This window comes from Narcine bancroftii, chromosome 8 (assembly GCF_036971445.1).
Source record: "Narcine bancroftii isolate sNarBan1 chromosome 8, sNarBan1.hap1, whole genome shotgun sequence".
Lineage (NCBI taxonomy): Eukaryota > Metazoa > Chordata > Chondrichthyes > Torpediniformes > Narcinidae > Narcine > Narcine bancroftii.
This window is the reverse complement of record NC_091476.1, coordinates 151,215,052-151,233,457: the sequence shown is the minus strand read 5'-3', so window position 1 is coordinate 151,233,457 and position 18,406 is coordinate 151,215,052. Positions and strand designations below refer to the sequence as shown.

At 40.3% G+C, this 18,406-nt stretch overlaps 1 protein-coding gene across 13 annotated transcripts in view; it reads right to left on the bottom strand.

Annotated features, from left to right (window-relative positions):
- The window catches only part of LOC138741375 (phosphatase and actin regulator 4-like), a 155,135-nt gene that overhangs the window by 42,302 nt on the left and 94,427 nt on the right, over positions 1–18,406 (bottom strand). The window contains exon 1 of one of the 13 annotated variants that reach the window (XM_069895343.1): positions 4,051–4,284. The exons of the other annotated variants lie outside the window; for them this stretch is intronic. Coding sequence (XP_069751444.1) covers positions 4,051–4,135 — 85 coding nt within the window. The 5' untranslated portion in view covers positions 4,136–4,284. Of the gene's footprint in view, positions 1–4,050; positions 4,285–18,406 lie in introns of those variants that run through there. 13 annotated transcript variants of the gene reach the window in all.

Genomic DNA, 18,406 nt, shown 5'->3' with positions numbered 1-18,406 from the left:
ATCAGTGCAATAAAAAACTAAATTTAGCTAACTTATTTATTGTGTGTACAGGTGGTCCCCTACTTACAACCTATGCGACTTGCAACTATCTGTACATATGACCGATAAAAAGATACTGCATAAATCTAGAAAAAGACAAAATATATGTAAATAAAAAAATTATGCATCAGGTCCCAGGGATCGAAGGGGTGTTTATTTGGCAGACCATCATGGCAGTGGCCACGGGCAGGGAGGGCGCCAAGACTCCGCTGCTGCCGAATATGCTCTATTTTCTGGATATGAAGGCGGTTGTGGACCAGTTGCTTGAAGTGGGAGAGGTGAGCGCAGGCCAAGTGCCAGTGGTGGTGGACAACAGGTCTTTCCAGTGCCAGGCAGCCTGGGCTGTGGATGAAGTGCTACGGCTCTAGTTTAAGGAAGTGTTGGCTCAGAACAACATACTTATGTCCATTTCAACATATGACCAGTTGGTCAGAATGGAACTCTGACGCATGTTGGGGACCATCTGTATTTAATTATCTGGTATCAATTGTACAGTTATCCCTCTGAGGCACAAGCTCAGTGAAGCTGAGTTCTATGTTCAAGTTGGCAATTCAAAGCAGCTGTTGTGTTGGAGACGAAATCAATTTTTAAAGTGGGCTATCAAATTGTCCCATATTAAGAAAATGTATTTGCTCCCATTCGTGATCAAAAAGGTTTTCATCGCTTTCTAAGAGGTCTGTAATTGCAGAGAGTCAGAATCACATAGCTTGTAATCCAGGCTTTCGGCCCACCACACTTATGATAGCCAACAAGTACCAACTAATCCCATTCCCCAGCACTTGATCCATAGTCTTCCATGCCATTTGTTTTAAGTGCCCATCTAAAGTTCTTAAATGTTGTGAAAGTACATGGTACTGCTGCCCTCTCAGGCTTTTGTTGCAACTGCATTCTTGCCCTAATTATAAATGCTTTGTTACTGTAATCTCCGAGGTTTAAAAAAAAATCACCATCTCAGCTGTGCATCTTAGAGTTAAGTACACCGCAGTCAGATTCTCCACTTCATGAGAAATAAATCCTACCAATCCATTCTCTCCTCAAAGTTGAAATACTTTATTCAAGCAATCTTGCTGAATCTCCTCCGCACTATTTGCAGTGCAATTATGCCCTTTCTATAGTGTGGGGACCAAAACACCACAAAATACTCCAGTACTTTCTTTGATTTACAATGTTGGAATGCATGTAATTATTCAAATATTTCTAATTGTTGAAAACTGGTGTCAGAAGTAGTCAATCGCCATACTTGAAACTGATATAATGAAAATATATATTTCAATACTAAAATTGGTGTTCTTTTTTTTAAATTTTTTATTTTTCACACCATAAATCACATTATCCACGATATACACTATTTCTTTTTCACACATATACAGTGACTTTTTCTCCCCCCCCTCCCTCCTCCCAAGCCACCCCCCACCCCCCACCTCTGAAGAGCCACAAACTGCATGTTAAAGAACTGTGGTTTGAGTATCACTGAGTTAGAGACTCAAAACTGTCAGGAAGCCAAGAGTTTTAACTGTCTGTTTATAAAATATGCTCTTTTCTCTTAAAAGGGATAGAGATGGGAAGGAGAGCATGCTTTTTAAATAGGAGTGGGAAGGGACAGAAAGTTGCAGTAATCATTTCCTTCCAGTACATTTACCTCAGACAGGTTAGCTGTCATTAACCTTCACCATCTTTGGCAAACACAGATAAGCCCCTTTCTTCACTGTACCCACATTTCCATCAAAACTTACAACACATTTCATTTCTAACTTTTCATAATTCTGATTAAAGGTCTCAGTCCTGAAACATCGGTTGGTTTTGACAAAGGACCTTCAACCCAGCACAACATATCATTCTCCTTCCACAGATACTCCTTGTTTCTAGACTTTTTTTTTGCTTTTACTTTATAATCCTCCTGATTGCAGGAGGAAAGGACAAATAAACTGAGTAATTATGGGCAAATTTAACTTCTATGGCGGGTAAATTATTGGAATCAATTATTAATCAAGGACAATGAGCATGGATTTGTTAAGGGAAGGTTGTGCCTGATTAGTTTGATTGAATTCTTTGGAGGGAGCTCAAAGAAGGATCAATGAAATTTTTTTTAAAACTGCAGAGATTTAAAATCTGAAATAAGAAAATACTAGGAATACTCAAAAGATGTGGCAGGGTTTGTGGGAAGAGAAACAAAGTTACTGTTTCAAGTTCAAGATGGATTAAATATTTGGGGCAAAAAGGATAGGGACTCTATAAAGGGTCTTGACCCGAAACACGACCATTTCTCTCCATGAGTGCTGTCAGTCCTGCTGTGTCCCTCCAGCTTCTCACCGTTTGCTCAACACTTCTTGAGTCTCTACAGCTCCCACAGAACAGAGAGTGCTTTACTGACACCGGTGCTGGACTCCAGATAGGATGTTACACCACAACCATCTGCTTCTTCGCATAATTGTTGAGCACGCTATGATACAAATACCATGCGTGATAGCCAATTTCTATTACTCAATCAATATCAGAAAATGAAGATCTTGTTGATTTTTAGATTACAATGATGTCTGGACTGCAAAATGCAAAACAAGCCACATAACTACAAAATTTTCACTATCTGTTCAGTGACTGTAGGTGGAAGTTTAGCAAAATTTTGCACTTTAAAGAGAGTAAAGGGTGGGAAAAGAGTGAAAAGAAAATTGGCAGGAAAAAGAAATAAATTAGCTTTCTGAATCTTGCCTCCATACACCTTGGTATTCACCTTTGCATAAAAAAAACCCTCCAAAAAGACAAGCCAATGGATGGAAGAAAAAGTGTTACAGGGTAAGAAGGATTTAGTTAAGTACTTGTTTTTAAAAAAAGGAATATATGGGCTGGCACAACATCAAGGGCCTGTACTGTGCTGCAATGTTACTATGGACATATGTTGAAGTTACTGGATCAAAATACTCTCCCCATAATTCAAGATATAACAACTGTTCACCATTCCACATAATGTACAGTGGGCCAACATGAATGCTATTCAGCAAGGCCAATGCAATCTGCAAGTCTCAGAAAAATCATGAGAATTAAGAATACCACCCGAAAACGTGAAAAATTTCAAATAACACTTGGCAGAGGGCGCAGGAGATAAAAGATCAAGAATTGGTGACGGTGGGGAGGCAGGGGGATAGAAATAGAGAAACAAGGGCAGCTGAGGAAGGGGGGGGAGGAAGAGAGTAAGAAAGGAGGGCAGTCAGTGGGGTGGGGTGATTGTGGAAAAGAGGGCAGTCGAAGTGCAGAGGAATGAGTGTGGTTAGAGAAGGTGAGGGAGAAAGAGGACAAGGACTGAGTGAGTGGGGGGGGGGGGGGGGAGAATGGAGAAAAAAAAAACAGGGGAGCATCACTGATGTTTAAATAGGGTTCTGCCAGGAAGTAGTATGTTGGAGCAAAGGAAAATCAGTATCATGCAAACAGCTTGAATTGAAGGAACAAAATTATTCCATTTTAAATTTAGACATACAGCATGGCAACAGACCCTTTCGGCCCACCAATCCATGCCGCCCCATAATACCCAATTAGCCTACAATACTATGTGGTTTTGAAGGGTGGGAGGAAACTAAAGCACCCAGAGGAAACCCATCCAGACACAGGGAGAATGTACAAAATCTTTACAGACAGCTCCAGAAATAAAATTCAGTAATGAAAATTATAGAATGTTCTGTTGTTTACCATCTTATATCTATAGCTGTGCCTTGCTTGCACCCAGATAATAGTTACTTCATTGAAAAAAATTAGATACATTTCTTAAAAAATAAATAAATACATTTTGTCTCATTTACAAGATTCCTATACAGGTAATGCACGAGCTCTTGCACACATGAAGGTAAAACTTACATGAGGCCTACAAGTCTTTTCCTGAGCTGACAAGCCAGTGCATGAAATCTGATCTACAGCAGCCTGTTGGAGCCCTCAAATTCCTATCGGCTCATCGGTTCACCTGTACCAAAATGCAGTAACACCATCCAAGCAAACCGAACATTCACGACATCACACAGCACTTACCACAAATGGCTGCCTCAGGCACCTTAGAAAAGGAAGCGTGGCCCATTCCAAATTTTCTTCCTGTGCTACTTAGTTTAACAATCATGTAGCCCCAACAACACTAAAAAGGTAGAAAACTTCAGTTGGACAAAACTAATCAGCAATAGTTATGAGGCGTGCCCAGAAATTTGACGAGATCTTTTTCAATTCTCCAGAGCTGTCCTGGGTTCATAAATAAGACAATCTTACAACTTCCCTTCTCAGATGAATGCCTATCATTCCTCAATGCAGATTACGTGAAGCCAGAGGTTAAAGGGGGAGGGGTTTTCATCCACAAATCCAGAGAGAGAGAGTGTGTGTGTGTTTCTATGTCGTGAATACATTTCCACTGCTCAGATAAACATTCAGTTATACCCACATTCTGCAACAGAATCAGGGATTCTAAAGCTCTTTAATGGCTTGGACGAAGACAGCATTTCTCAGTTCACCTTGTTACTCACAACTTCCCTTCACTATTTTTCTTCAGGTCCCACGACTCCGATGTGGTTGGGGCTTTGCAGTAGCGGGGAGGGGAGGGAGTATAACAGTAGTTAACCCTTTCAAAGGAATGACTGGAAAAAATGTACTTCAGATTATTTCTGGTCAATGCAGCTGCCTTTGGAAATGTCAAAGTCAATAGAGAGCTCAGTGAAGATACCCCAGACTGGCTTCTGCAAAAGTGTAGATGCTGTCAGAGGAGACTGAATAGGCCAGATTTCTATTGTTTGGAGTAAAACACAAAAGCCTGCAGAATGGAGAAGCTCAGCAGGTCAAACTGTATACCATATATAGCAAAGAAAACCAAATTTTTGGGCACTGTGTAATTGGATCCTGGATTTTTTCACTTCTAGACCACAATCAGTGAGGACTGGTAAGAAAATCTCCACGATCTCCATCAGTACCAGAGCACCACAGGACTGCATTCTTAGCTCCCTGCTCTATTCATTATACACCCATGACTGTGTGGCTCAGTACAACAATATCATCTACAAATTTGCTGACGATACCACGGTAGAATATTATATAAAGAAAGGCAATAAGTCACCATTACAGGAGGGAGTTTAAAAACCGGACTGAATGGTGCACCAATAACCACCTTGCACTCAATGCCACCAAAACCAAGGAGCTGACTATTGACTTCAAGAAGGATAACCAGAGGTGTATGATCCAGTTCTTAGGAGTCACTATCTAGGAGGATCTTTCCTGGACCCAACACACAAATGGCATCGTGAAGAAAGCACATCAGCGCCTCTACTGCCTTAGGAGTTTGCCGAGGTTTGGTACGACATCGGAAACCCTGGCAAATTTTGACAAATGTGTGGTGGAAAGTGTGCTGACTGACTGCATCAAAGTTTGGTATGGGGACACCAATACTCTGAGTGGAAAGCCCTCCAAAAGTTAGTGGACACAACCCAGGACATTACAGGTAAAACCCTCCCCGCCATCGAAAACATCTACAGGGAATGCTTATGCCAGAGGGCAGCAGCAGCAGTCATCAAGGATCCACACCACCCAGCATGTCATCAGGAAAAAGGTATAGGAGACGCACAAGACTCGCACCACCATGTTCAGGAACAGCTGCTACCCCACCACCATCAGACTCCTCAACAACAAACTCAATCAGGGAGTCATTTAAGGACTCTTGCACTTTATTGATTTTTAAAAAATTCTCTCTGCATTGCACAGTTTGTTTACATTTCTTTATTTGTCAGCTTTTTTTTGAACTGCCAATAAATGGTAATTCCGCCTTGCCCGCAGGAAAAAGAATCTCAGGATTGTAAGTACTCTGACAATAAATTTGAAATCTGAGCTCTTCATCAAGGCATGTTGCAAATGCACCTGCTTACATTTTGCTCATACCTTGATGAAGGGCTCAAGCCTGAAACAGTGGTTATGCATCTTTATCTCTGTGAAATAAAGTATATTGTTTGACTTGCTGAGTTTCTCTAGCATTGTGTTCCATTGTCTGGAGCTCAGAAGACTGAGAAGTAATCAGAATAAATAAAATTGGTAGAGGGCTCCATGGGGTGAATACAGGAAGCATATTCCTTTGGCTAAGGGCAAGTTTCAAATAAGTAATTTGGAAGCTTTGGAAATTCATTTCCCGGAGGACTGTAGAGACTGTTATTTATTGCATTCAATTTAGTTGATCAATTTCTGGAACTTAAAAGAATCAAGGGATATTGCAAATTGGTAAAAATGTTGCAAGCCAGATCACCCACAATCTTGTTGAACAATAAAACAGACCCAATGGCTGAATGCTCTACAGTCTTGCATCATATTTTTATGCTATATAGAAACGGAACTTTATCTTAAAATGATGTTGGTGGGATGTGAGATTGAAACAACTACCTTAAAACCATCACAGAAGGAGAGATGAACAGGGACACATAAGGGCAAGGATGACAGGTGTCATGAGGCAAGATGGCAGCAGAGATCAAGGGAGGAAATGCTTAAATTCTCCCTTACATGTGGTCAAGTGCATCTGCCAATAGTTGCCTATACAAGTGCCCACTTATGAATATGTTAATGTACTTTTTGGAGCAGACTTCTTGCCAATGGATTATGACCTCACCATAACAAACCTCTCTGTGCGGCTATCCCATGCAGAATTCCACTTCTCAACAAAAAGTTCAGGACGTGGTCCACAACTGCAACATCAACAGAACGTCACTCTGTTATAATAATCCAGGAAATTAGATCCTTCAACATGAGTGAGACATGATGGGTAAATGACAATTGGCTCAAAACATGTCAATTATACATTTTCAGGAAGGGACAACCAGATGTGAAATGTCACTTACATGGATTGGATCATAAAGAATGAGTTTCTCTGTGCTCATTTATTCCCTGCATGACTGCCTACTTCAAGCCACATTGAAATAAACAACCCATGTGTTTCCTAGCCCTTAGAAGCTACTGATGATAGAAAGATTTTCAATCCAAGAAAAAAAATCTCAGGCCACATCCCAAAAGAAGACAACTAGGGAACATCAATGCCAAGCCTAAAAAAAGATGCACTTTTCCAAGAAGTGTGATTTGCGAAGAAAAAGAAGGAAAAGCTAATCTTAATGGAGTCCTTCCACTAATTAGATATTAACCATATAACTGTTTATGGCATGGAAACAGGCCATGTCGGCCCTTCAAGTCCACGCCGGTTCACTTGAACAATGCAACAGATTCACTTCTTCCTGTAAAGTGGAAAATCTTAATGAAGTTTGAGAGCACTATCTTGTCAAAACCAGCACCTTCCCTCATCAGAGTTCAAAGTTTGTGGCACCACATCCAAATCAGGCATTGAAGTGGATAGTGAGGAATGATGTCCAAGTTTACAGTATGTTCCAGATCAGTCAGAAAAATGGGCCAAGGAATAGCAAATGAAATTCAACTCTGACAAATGTGAGGTGTTGCACTTTTGCAAGTCAAACCAGGGGAGGACTTTCATAATAAATGGCAGGAGCTGAAGAATACTGGAGAATAGAGAGACCTTGGGAGAGAGATGCATAGTTCCCTAAAAGTGGTGACTTGGACAAGATGGGAAAGAAAGCTTGCCTTCATTGAGCAGGTTTTTGAATTCTTCATAATTCAGATGTACAACTCATTGCTGAAACCACACTGTGTAGAAATGAGAAGAGGGGTAAAATCAAAGGTGCACTTCTCCATGCATCCTACTACTCCACTGTTGAAGATGGATGTTGAACAACAGTTAGGATTTTCAGATTTTTTCTGTTCTTTATTTCAACAGGTAAGACTTGGAAAAATAATTTCCTTCAATACCGGATTTTGTGAATCCGGTATCTTCAGAAAGACTAAAAAGTCAGCTACCATAAGAGGGCAGCCTACTACAACACAGAATCCATACCAATTTGATTCATAATATCAGTACAAGACAAGGTGATTTTATTTTTATTTATTTATACATTCAATGTGGAGATTCCTGGCGCTCCAGCCTTAATTTCTCATATTTAACTGCCTCTAACTAAGGCAGGAGTTAAGAATCAACCACACTTGTGGGACTAGATCACGTATAGACAAGGATGGTAGATTTTTTTCCTTGAAGGACAAAGGAACCAGATTGATTTCTGCAATGATCCAATAGTTTTTAGTTTCTCCTTAATGAAACTATTTTAATTCCAGATTTAACTGCACAGATTTATATTTCCTATTTGTCAGTTTTCAGGTTCAATGAATTAGAATTCTGGCTGTTGGTCCAGTAATTGAACCACTGCACCACTATATCAATAATCTAATACATAATTTGCTCCCAACTTTTATTTCCCAATACTGTTTGAATATCCTTCTATGATATCACATCCCCTTGCCTCTAACTTTTCCAGCAACTCACTTGGACTGAAGTCTCAATAATTCTGACCTTGCATCATTTGAATTTCACTCACTGAATGCATTGCATGCCAACAACATCATAAATATCCCAAGACAGTAAGTGAGGCAAAGTTCAATATAAAATCTTTAATTAGAGCACAAGAAAATGGAGGAGTCAGTGGTTCAGTCCCTGGAGCTTACGCCTCCGGTTTTGGCCTTAACTCCAGTTTCCTCATAACCATCTAATTCCCTGAAATTCAAAATTCTCAGCCTTGAATATACTTAATGTCTCAGTATTCTTGAACAGAGAACTCCAAACAGGGAAAATATCCTTTGTCATTGGACAAAGTTGTCTGATCAAGTGAGAATTTGTCCCTCAGTTCTTTAATGCGCCAACTGGATAAACGTCTTTAAAGTTAAATGCAAATTTTAAATTTAGACATACATCTCAGTAATAGTCCCTTCCAGCCCAGGACCCCGTGATACCCAAATACCCAAATTAACCTATAACTCCTGTACATTTCTGAAGGATGGAAGAAAACCAGAGCACCAGGAGGAAACCCACGCAGACACGGGGAGAGCGTACAAACTCCTTACAGTGAGCATCAGATTAGAGGCTAGGTCACTGGTGCTGTAACTGCATTGCGCTAACTGCGACACTAACCATGCCTCCCTTTATTATATCTATTATGTCAAACCCTCTAAACCCAACATGCTTTTTTAAAAAATATTTGATTTTTGATTTTCCAAGACCCGCATAAATCCAGAACAACATACAATCTTTCTAAACATTCTCCCCCACCCCCCACCACTTTCCCTTCCCTTCCATACCCTAATATCATAAAGGAAAGGTTATTTAAATTAAACAAACATAAATAAACAAAAATCTAGAGAGGCACAGACCCTTAAAGGAACCAAATATAAACCCAAAGTAACAAAGAAAAATGAAAAAGACACAAAACAAGAGCACATAATCTGCATCTCAGTCATTTCTCTATTAGTACAGACTTTTACCTTTCTTCTATTTAGAAGGGGTGTAACTATATCTGTGTACCTATATACTGCAAATAAGGCTGCCATACCCTAACAAATGTGTCATATTTCCTCCTTAAATTATATGTGATTTTCTCCAAGGGAATTCAACTCTGAATTTCCGTATTCCATTGTGTAATATTTAGTTGGGAGTCAGACTTCCACATGACCGCTATACATTTCCTGGCTACCGCCAAGGTGACCTTCACAAACTGAACTTGGTACTTAAAGTTTAAAACTCACATCCATTATGTTTCCCAGAAGGTACAAAACCTAACCTGCTTCAATGCAATGACCTCTTATTCTTCTAAATTCTGAAGAACAGACTAATCTGCTCAATTGGGATAGATGATGTAAGTGAGCAAATGAGAAGAGATGTAGGCCAAGTTTAGATGTGAATTGCAAACTAAAAGTCCAGATGGATGAAGACACAGCTCCTGATAAAGGGGTGAAGGAAGGTTAGAAATGTGGAAGGAAATGGAATTGGAGGACCACAGAGATGGCATTTCAAGGTTACAAAGTTAGAGAGAAGCGAGGCCACAACCACTACCTCAGAAGCAGCTTGTGCAATCACCTGCAAACAACAAAAATCATCTTAAACTTCTAGTTCAAAATTTATTGTCACATGCACTAAGATGCAGTGAAAGTTTGTTTTGAGAGATTAGTTAGAAATGTCATACATAGTACAAGATACATCATAGAAGTGCAGTTACAGAGAGAAATCATGGCACACACTAATAGGAACATAATTTTGTGTAGGAATGTCACCAGGCCTGCCACCAGGCCTGCACGATACTGAACCTTCACTCTGACACAAATCCCCAAAATGTCACACAGAATAGTTAAATATAGCAACAAAAAATTACAAAAATGCTGGAGGAACTCAGCAGTTCTCAGATAAGAATATACAGCATAACGATTCCGGCCTGAGCCTGTCTTTTCACTTTATTTTAAATACAACTATTTGATCAGAAGCAAAACTGGTCAATTATCTAATCACAGAATTACAATACATTTGAAATCAATGATTTAATGGTTGTGTTAATTTATCTAATTATAAACATGGAAAATGATTAAAATGTACAACTTGCATTAAAGCTTTTAATACAATAAAATAATGTGGTAATATGTCATAAAATTTGTTACTGACTGACATATCAGTAGATTTTAAATATCTTCTTAAATGAGAGCGGGATGCGGAGAGAGGCAGTGAGCTTGGAGAAGAAATTGCAGAGATTGGGCCAAGCAAAAATATCCTGTGGTACTGCATATTGAACTAAATTTTAAATTACATCAGCGGTGATGACAGACCTTTTAAACTGCAAATAAGCTGATGATCGCTTCATACAAAGGGGAAATCAGAACTGACCTGAGAGCTTGCCATTTCCAAAAATTGACAATGGGAGGGGCAGTGCACAGGGAAGGGAAATTAACAAATAGGTCAAAGAAAAATAATGGAAGGTTTTTGACATCAAAGCAATCTGCTCCAGTTTCCTTTCAAGTCCCAAAGATGAGCAGTTTGGAAGATTAATTTGAAATCATAGCAATCTGCTTTGTTAGATTCCAGACCTTTATGAAGAATGCTTAATGTTGGGATTGAAGTGAAATAAGCAGCACCTCAACTCGTTCTGCCTCACAAATGCAAGGAGGACTTCAACGAGAATTAATACTATTTAAAGTATCACATTTCAAAATCATGACTCCGTGCACCATAAAAACAGGTTCTACTTGAACAAATTATTTTGTAAGGTCCAAATGGTCTCCTCCCCTATATTTACATGGAAAAATCATTTGGAACTCGCGTACCTATTTTGTCATTAAGATTGGTCTTTCAATACATCACTTCCCTGCATTTGCCCCTTAGCTCTAGATTTCCTCAATATCTAAAAATCCATCAATCTCTGCTTTGAATATATTAATGACTCAGCTTCCATTCCTCTGAGTAAACAAATCTCTTCTCTACCTTGCATGGCTGAGTCTTTATTTTGAAACTACAAGCTGAATTTCTGAGAATCCAAGTCAGGGATATCGTCAACTCTCTATCTGCAGCTTTAAGCCCGGAAAAAAAAATGATGCTTCACTGATTTTACCATTCAAGCTTATAACATACAGAAGGAAAAGAGAGGGTAGTTGGGGTGGAAGGAAAAGAGAGAACAAAGGTGAAAAGAAAATGTACTGATAAGATGTAAAGGAAAAAAAGAGCATGGGGCAGAAAGATAGCAATGATAAAGGCAATTATGAAGGAGGAGAGGGAAGGGCTGGAGGGGAAAACCACAAAAACTGTGGTACATGGGAGCAGAGTAAGTAAAAAAAAGAAAATTTCAAGTCACTAATACCCACATTGCTCTCACCAAAATTTCAGACCATCTCACTCTCCAATGTGGTGCCAATTCTTGACCTTTGACTTGAACAAGCACACGAAGGATGATGTTCTGTACAAGCCATGTTGCCAGACAATAAGGGATCTTTCTTCTGCAGTGAAATTTGGACAAAGCTAAAAAATACTCAATTTTGGGCCCAAATTGCAAACAATTCATTTCCTGATAACATTTTTCACACCTGGTAAAACACAAAAATAGTTTCAAAATGAATTGCCTTGATTTTGCCTCCTGCAAAATCAACTGCCTCCTTCAAGCCACACCGAGCGAAGACTGGAAAAAATGGAGATCAAGCTCAAAGTGGTTCTACAAATGTTAAATTTTATGAGGTAATCACAACATAGAATCAAACAATACTAGAAGTGGCCACAGGCTTGCAATCCTCAACTTAAAAAAAAACACCAGAATGCAGCTCATGTCATCGCTGGTAAATTAATGGGTTGGGTGAGGATGGAGGAAAGAATAGCAGGGAAGGTGATCTTTGAGGAATAGTTGGAGCAATAAACTGAAGATTGAAAATTAGATTTTATTTTCACATGTTGTGTATCACACTCAAAAGGTGTTCAGAGTTGATGTAGCAAACCTATCTTTGGGATCACCACTTGCTTTGTAAAAATAAAATAGACCATGGGTTCAAAATTAAAACAAAATGTAAGCAACTTCAGTACTTTGAAGGTACATCCTTGTTGTCTGTCACTAGGCTGCCAGTACTGTTGGAGCATATTCATCAAAACATTTTTGAATTCTGCTGGTCACTGCGGCAGGGAATCTGAATTTGGCATAAAAATGGACAGATTGAAATATTACCTACTTCAATTCAGCCATTTATTTCCCCACACAATCTGAGTGAGAAAAAGCTCAGATAACTGGAGAGAGCACAGAAATTTGGGAGGCCGTTGCTAGGGCTGGATTAGCTCAACTGCTATTGTTTTCTTTGAGGTAGCAAAATAAATGAAAACCAGACAGCCTGAGCAGGAAGAACTCTTTATAGAATAATTTTTTTCAGGGTCGCAGTTAACACAATACTACTACATTGCCAGCGACCTGGGGTCAGATCCAGCATTCTGTCAGGAGTTTGCACATTCTCCAAGTGGCTCTGTGGGTTTCCTCTTGGTCCTCTTATTTCCTTCAAAGCATACCGGGTTGTAAGTTACTTGGTGTATTTGGGCATCATGGGCTTGTGGCTAGAAGGCCTGTTACTGTACTGTTTGTCTACATTTTTTAAATATTATCCGAATTTGAAACAAGAGTATTTGAATGAAGATATTTTCATCCATAGGGATTTAGTACTCACTGTTTGAAGGGTGCCAGAACTAGAAAGACACATCTAATTTGAAAAGTACCTAGATGGCCACTGAGACAGCTGTAAACTACAAGGCAATAACGCAAGGGCTATGAAACATGATTAGACTCAACAGTTAGGTTTCTTGTTGTTGTTTTGTAAGGCTACAATGAGATCAACTGTCTCCTTCAATGCCACAACTTTCTCTGATCCTTCAGTTCCATTCATAGGTCAGTTGGTAACGCCCTCATCATCAAATCACAAGATCAAGGTGGGCAAAACTTTTATCAAGTCCTTAAGCTTTAGAATACCCTCCCAAAAACACTCTGCTTCTTAATACATCTCTCTCCTCCTCTAAAATTGTCCTTAAAGCCTATTCTAATATATTATGCGACAGCGTACCAACTTTGGTTGGTCTCTTATGAAGCATCTTGGAGTGATTTACAACAGTAAAGTGTAAATTGAAAACTTGTTCATACCCTAATTAAAAGTGTATTGCATTTTCTAAACAAGCATTAATTACATTGCACCGTTAAATGAGGCATCCTACTATTGAGGGAGAAAGCAAAGGATCCCAAGGTCCCATTAGCAGTAAACACGTTTTGTTCTCTTTGAGTCAGTATCATGGAAACACATTTGATAATTATATGATTGTTACTTGTGGAAGTTTGCAAGGAAATGAGCAACTATTTTATCGAAATTGCAATAAAAAATACACCAAGCTACATCATTGATTGCAGAGTACTTTGTGATAACCTGAGATCACAAAAGCAAAAGTCACTAATGTTGAAACCACAAGCTGCTGAATGAGAGGGGATGTCAGAATATTATAGATTAGTTGCTACAATGCCTGTTTTCAGGAAACACTGGCCTATAATTAATGAGTTATTATCTGAACTTCCAGAAGGCACTTGATAAAGTACCTCATAATAGACTGAGAAGCTAAAGTTAAACCTCACAAAACCAAAAAACAAATTACTGATCTTGTTAAGAAATGGTCTGAAAAGCAGGAGATTGCATTGGAAAAAATGGATAAGATCTCCAATTTGCAAAATGTGTCAGTTTTCATCCTCCTCTTTTGTCATATTTCTTAATAACTAAGAAACGACCCATTCTAGATTCTATTATTACAAAATTAGGCAGCTTCATGGATGAAAGGATAAAATTACACGTTAATTAATTGGGAAAGCCCAAACTTTGATTGATGGAGTTCAATGCAGACAACGGGGACCTAAAACAGACAGAAGGATTTTTTTGTAAATGATAAAAGGCTAGAAACTATGGAAGACATTGATTCATTGACAAATATCAGAAAATAAAACAAAAATGCTGGAAATAAGATGAGGAGGTAAGATGACATCTGTAGGAATAGAAAAACAAATCTAATGTTTCAAGTGCTGTCACAAATGCCTCCACTATTGCTAGCATTTTATATTTTATTTCAAATTTTCTAATGTCTGTATAATTACCCTTTGGCATTACAGGTCGTTTCGATTAGTAATAACCATAAACTATTATTAAACACTGGCTTTAGATATAAAGTACAAGACATACAATATGTCATAGTTACTTTGCAACTAAGCCTACTGCTCAATAGACCACATCTGCAGTACTGTTTTCACAATTGAGGGAAGTGCAGTGGAGTAACTTACAGAGCTGCTGCCTCATGATATGGGTTCAATCCTTGTCTCGGGTATTGTGCAGGGTTTGCATGTTCTTCCTGTGGCCGTGTGGGTTTTGCCTGGGTGCACTGGTTTTCTCCAACATGTGGATTGGTAGGCCAATTGGCAACTGAAAATTCCCTTTCAAGTGTAGATAAATGTAGTGGGAAATGGTTAAACCTGAGGGAATCTAATGGGGAGGGGGAAATGAAATGTGTTCAGGGTAGGATTAGTGTGTACACTAATTGACAAAAAGTGTTGGCTCAGTGTGCTGATAAGCCTATTTCTTGTCTGCATGACTTTTAATATACTTTCGGAAGAACATACAGTTTAATCTTCGGGGTATCTGGAATTCAAGCAACTGGCAAAAAAGGAAATAAACAAATAAATAAATAGAAATAAAAGTTCATAATTGTAAATGTTCTCCGAAGCAGCACTCAAACTTTTGGTGAAGGTGGGAGCAAAACATTCAGCCAGCGGAGTGTGCTGCTGTTAGCAGCTGTTGGAATAAAGTTTGAATAAAATGGCAGTGCCCAAGATGAAGTGCTGGCCGATGCCACTCACGCCCCATCCACAGCAACTGTTTGAATAAAATGACAGTGCCCTGGATAAAGAATCAGTCGATGGGAGAGTTGCCCTAGCAGCAAGTCTCCCTAGCCCTGCCTAGCAAGTTTTCATCTTTAGGAGCATTAAGTAAGGCCGCAGAGCCCACCTCACTGACAAAAGACAAAGGAGGAAAAACCCAACACCCAACCCCAACCCACCAATTTTCCCCTGCAACCGCTGCAACCGTGTCTGCCTGTCCCGCATTGGACGTCAGCCACAAACGAGCCTGCAGCTGATGTGGACATTTACCCCCTCCATAAATCTTCATCCGTGAAGCCAAGCCAAAGAAGAAGAAGAAGAAGAGAAGGCTTTGCATGTAAATTTGGGGGAGGTCGTTAATTATGATGGTGGCATGCCTAGTACAGCCGTGTTACAAGCCAGCAACAAGGTTTGAATTTAAATTTATGTAAGTTATGGTAATTATCTGATTAAAGTAAGGACTACAATACTAATCTTTTTCAAGTATCTTTAAATTTTGCACTTTTTTTTAAACTTTAATCTTAATGCAGGTGTATTACTTAGGTATTGTGAGAGTGTGTCGCAGGCAACCAGAAAATTTGCATATCCGGCATAATGGTGCCGGATACTGTGAATTTTACTGTATTACCCTGGATATATTGAGAGTAGCTTTTACTACACAATTATGCCCAAATCCCAAATTTTTAAATTTCAAACAAAATGGAAAAAAAAGAGAGCAATTTTCAGGAACAAAAGGATCACAGGTTGATTTACTTTGAATGTCTTGAAAATTTAATTGGCCAGCTGGGAAAACAAAACCTCACAACGAGTAGGAAGCCGCACAGGAATGGAATGAGAACATTTCTCTCAACACAAAGCCTGACAGAATTTTTGAATCAACTCCTGTAAATAACATTAGATGCAGTATCAATTGTTAATTTTCAATCTTGGATTGATAGAGTTTTCTCTAACAAAGACTTACAGTAAGAATTAATGTATGGAATTCAGCCACAATCAGTTGTGCAATTATTAAATAGTGGAAAACCTTTTAGCCCATGTCCCAGAAATAACTATTGAGCTAATATGGGCATCAATAAGTAACGCCTCATCCTTGATCCCCAAAAAATGTGCAATGGAAAATGTTGAACTCATTAAATAGTAAGGAGAAAAACATGAAAGCCTGCAGTCACCATGATTTAAATAAAAACACAACGTTGGATAAAGTCAGAAAGTCAAACGCGACCCGGTACACAAAAATGGCCGACAAATGCAGAGATTGTGCAGACTCAGCGGGGGCCAACAACCTTCACCCCAGATGATCAACTGCATGGCGGGAACACCGCCCAAGCGGAGATTGGCGCTGCCGTTATGTCACTCCTGCAACGGGAAGAGAACATAAGTGGAGCTGCCAGTGAAATAAATCAGTCTTCGACTTCAACTCCTCGTGTGTGCGTGTGTCTTCTCTCTACACTTCTCAGATTCACGTGCACGCTACATTGGTGACCCCGGCAGGTCTAATCACGATTTTGTTGCCAACTTTCTGGGCATCACTGAGGCCCAGTTCCACCTTCAACAGAAAAATACCGATGACAGGGGCACAGGTATTTTCAAAAGTCGACCTCATCAGGGGCTATCATCAAATCCTGGTCCATCCAGACGACATCCCTAAAACTCCATCATTACCCCTTTTGGACTCTTGAATTTCTAAGAATGCCCTTGGAACTAAAGAACGCAGCCCAGATCTTCCAGAGGCTGATAGATGTGGTGGACTAGGATCCCCCATTCACGTTCATCTATTTGAACGATATTCTCATCACCAGCCGCAACAACACGGACCATGAAGCCCACCTGAGGCAACTGTGCACCCGTCTGCAGGAATTCAGACTAACTATAAACCCTGCTAAGTGGCACTTCGGGTTGGAAACTATCAACTTCCTGGGGCATCGAATCAACAGGCAAGGAGTTAAACTGCTACTCGAAAAGGAAGAGGCCATTCAGTGTTTTGCCAAGCCCTGCACAGTGAAGTGGTTGCAAGAATTTGCTGGTACGATTAACATCATCGATTCATACTGGCAGCAGCTCGCATCATGCTCCCCCTTTTCATGCTCATGGTGAGGAAAAAATAAAGATGTTACCTGGGACAATGAGGGTTCAAAGGAGTTCCAGAAGGCCAAAGATGCACTGGCCAACACTGCAGACCAGAGGCGCCAACCACTCTCACAGTAGCTGGTAGAAGGCATACTGGAGCAATTAATTGAAGGGGAATGGCAGTCCCTGGCCTTCTTTAGCAGGCACCTCCGCCACCTGAACTCAAATATAGTGCCTTTGACTGGGAGCCATTGGCGTGGTATCTGGCAGTCAGACACTTCGGGTATTTTTTCCAAGGCAGGCAATTCAGGGTCTTCACACATCATAAACCATTAACCTTTGCCTTCCAAAGTGTCTGACCCGCGGTAGGCCAGGCAGCAGTGACACCTCTCATACATGTCTAAGTTCACCATGGACATCCAACACATTGCAGGTAAGACCAATGTGGTGGCTGATGCACTGTCCCGCCCCACGATTGAGTCCTTCCAGGCCCTGTCCCAGCCTTGCCAGGGCACAGCAGGAGGAATCTGAGATCCCAGCAACCAGACACTCCTCTGTGACATCTCCACTGGCAAATCCCGCCCTATCATGCCAGCAGCATGGAGGTGGCAGGTCTTCGACGTGGTGCACAACCTGGCGCACCCAGCCGTCAGGGCTTCTGTTAAAATGGTGGCCAGTTGGTTTATCTGGCATGGGCTTTGAAAACAGATCAGTCAGTGGGCCAAGAGCTGGACGCTTTGCCAGGCATCCAAAAGGCAAATGCACGTCAAGGCACCCCCCCCCCCCCCCACCCCGCCAAACTTTCGAGCCAGCTCGATGTCGGTTCAGTCACGTCCATATTGACATTGTAGAGCTACTGCCAGTCTCCCATGGGGAGAGCTATCTCCTCACCATGATCGACCGCTCCACAAGGTGGCAGAGGTGGCCCTGCTGGCCGACACCACCACCAAGACCTATACCAGGGCACTAATTAACACCTGGGTGTCAAGGTTTGGCATCCTGGAGCATCT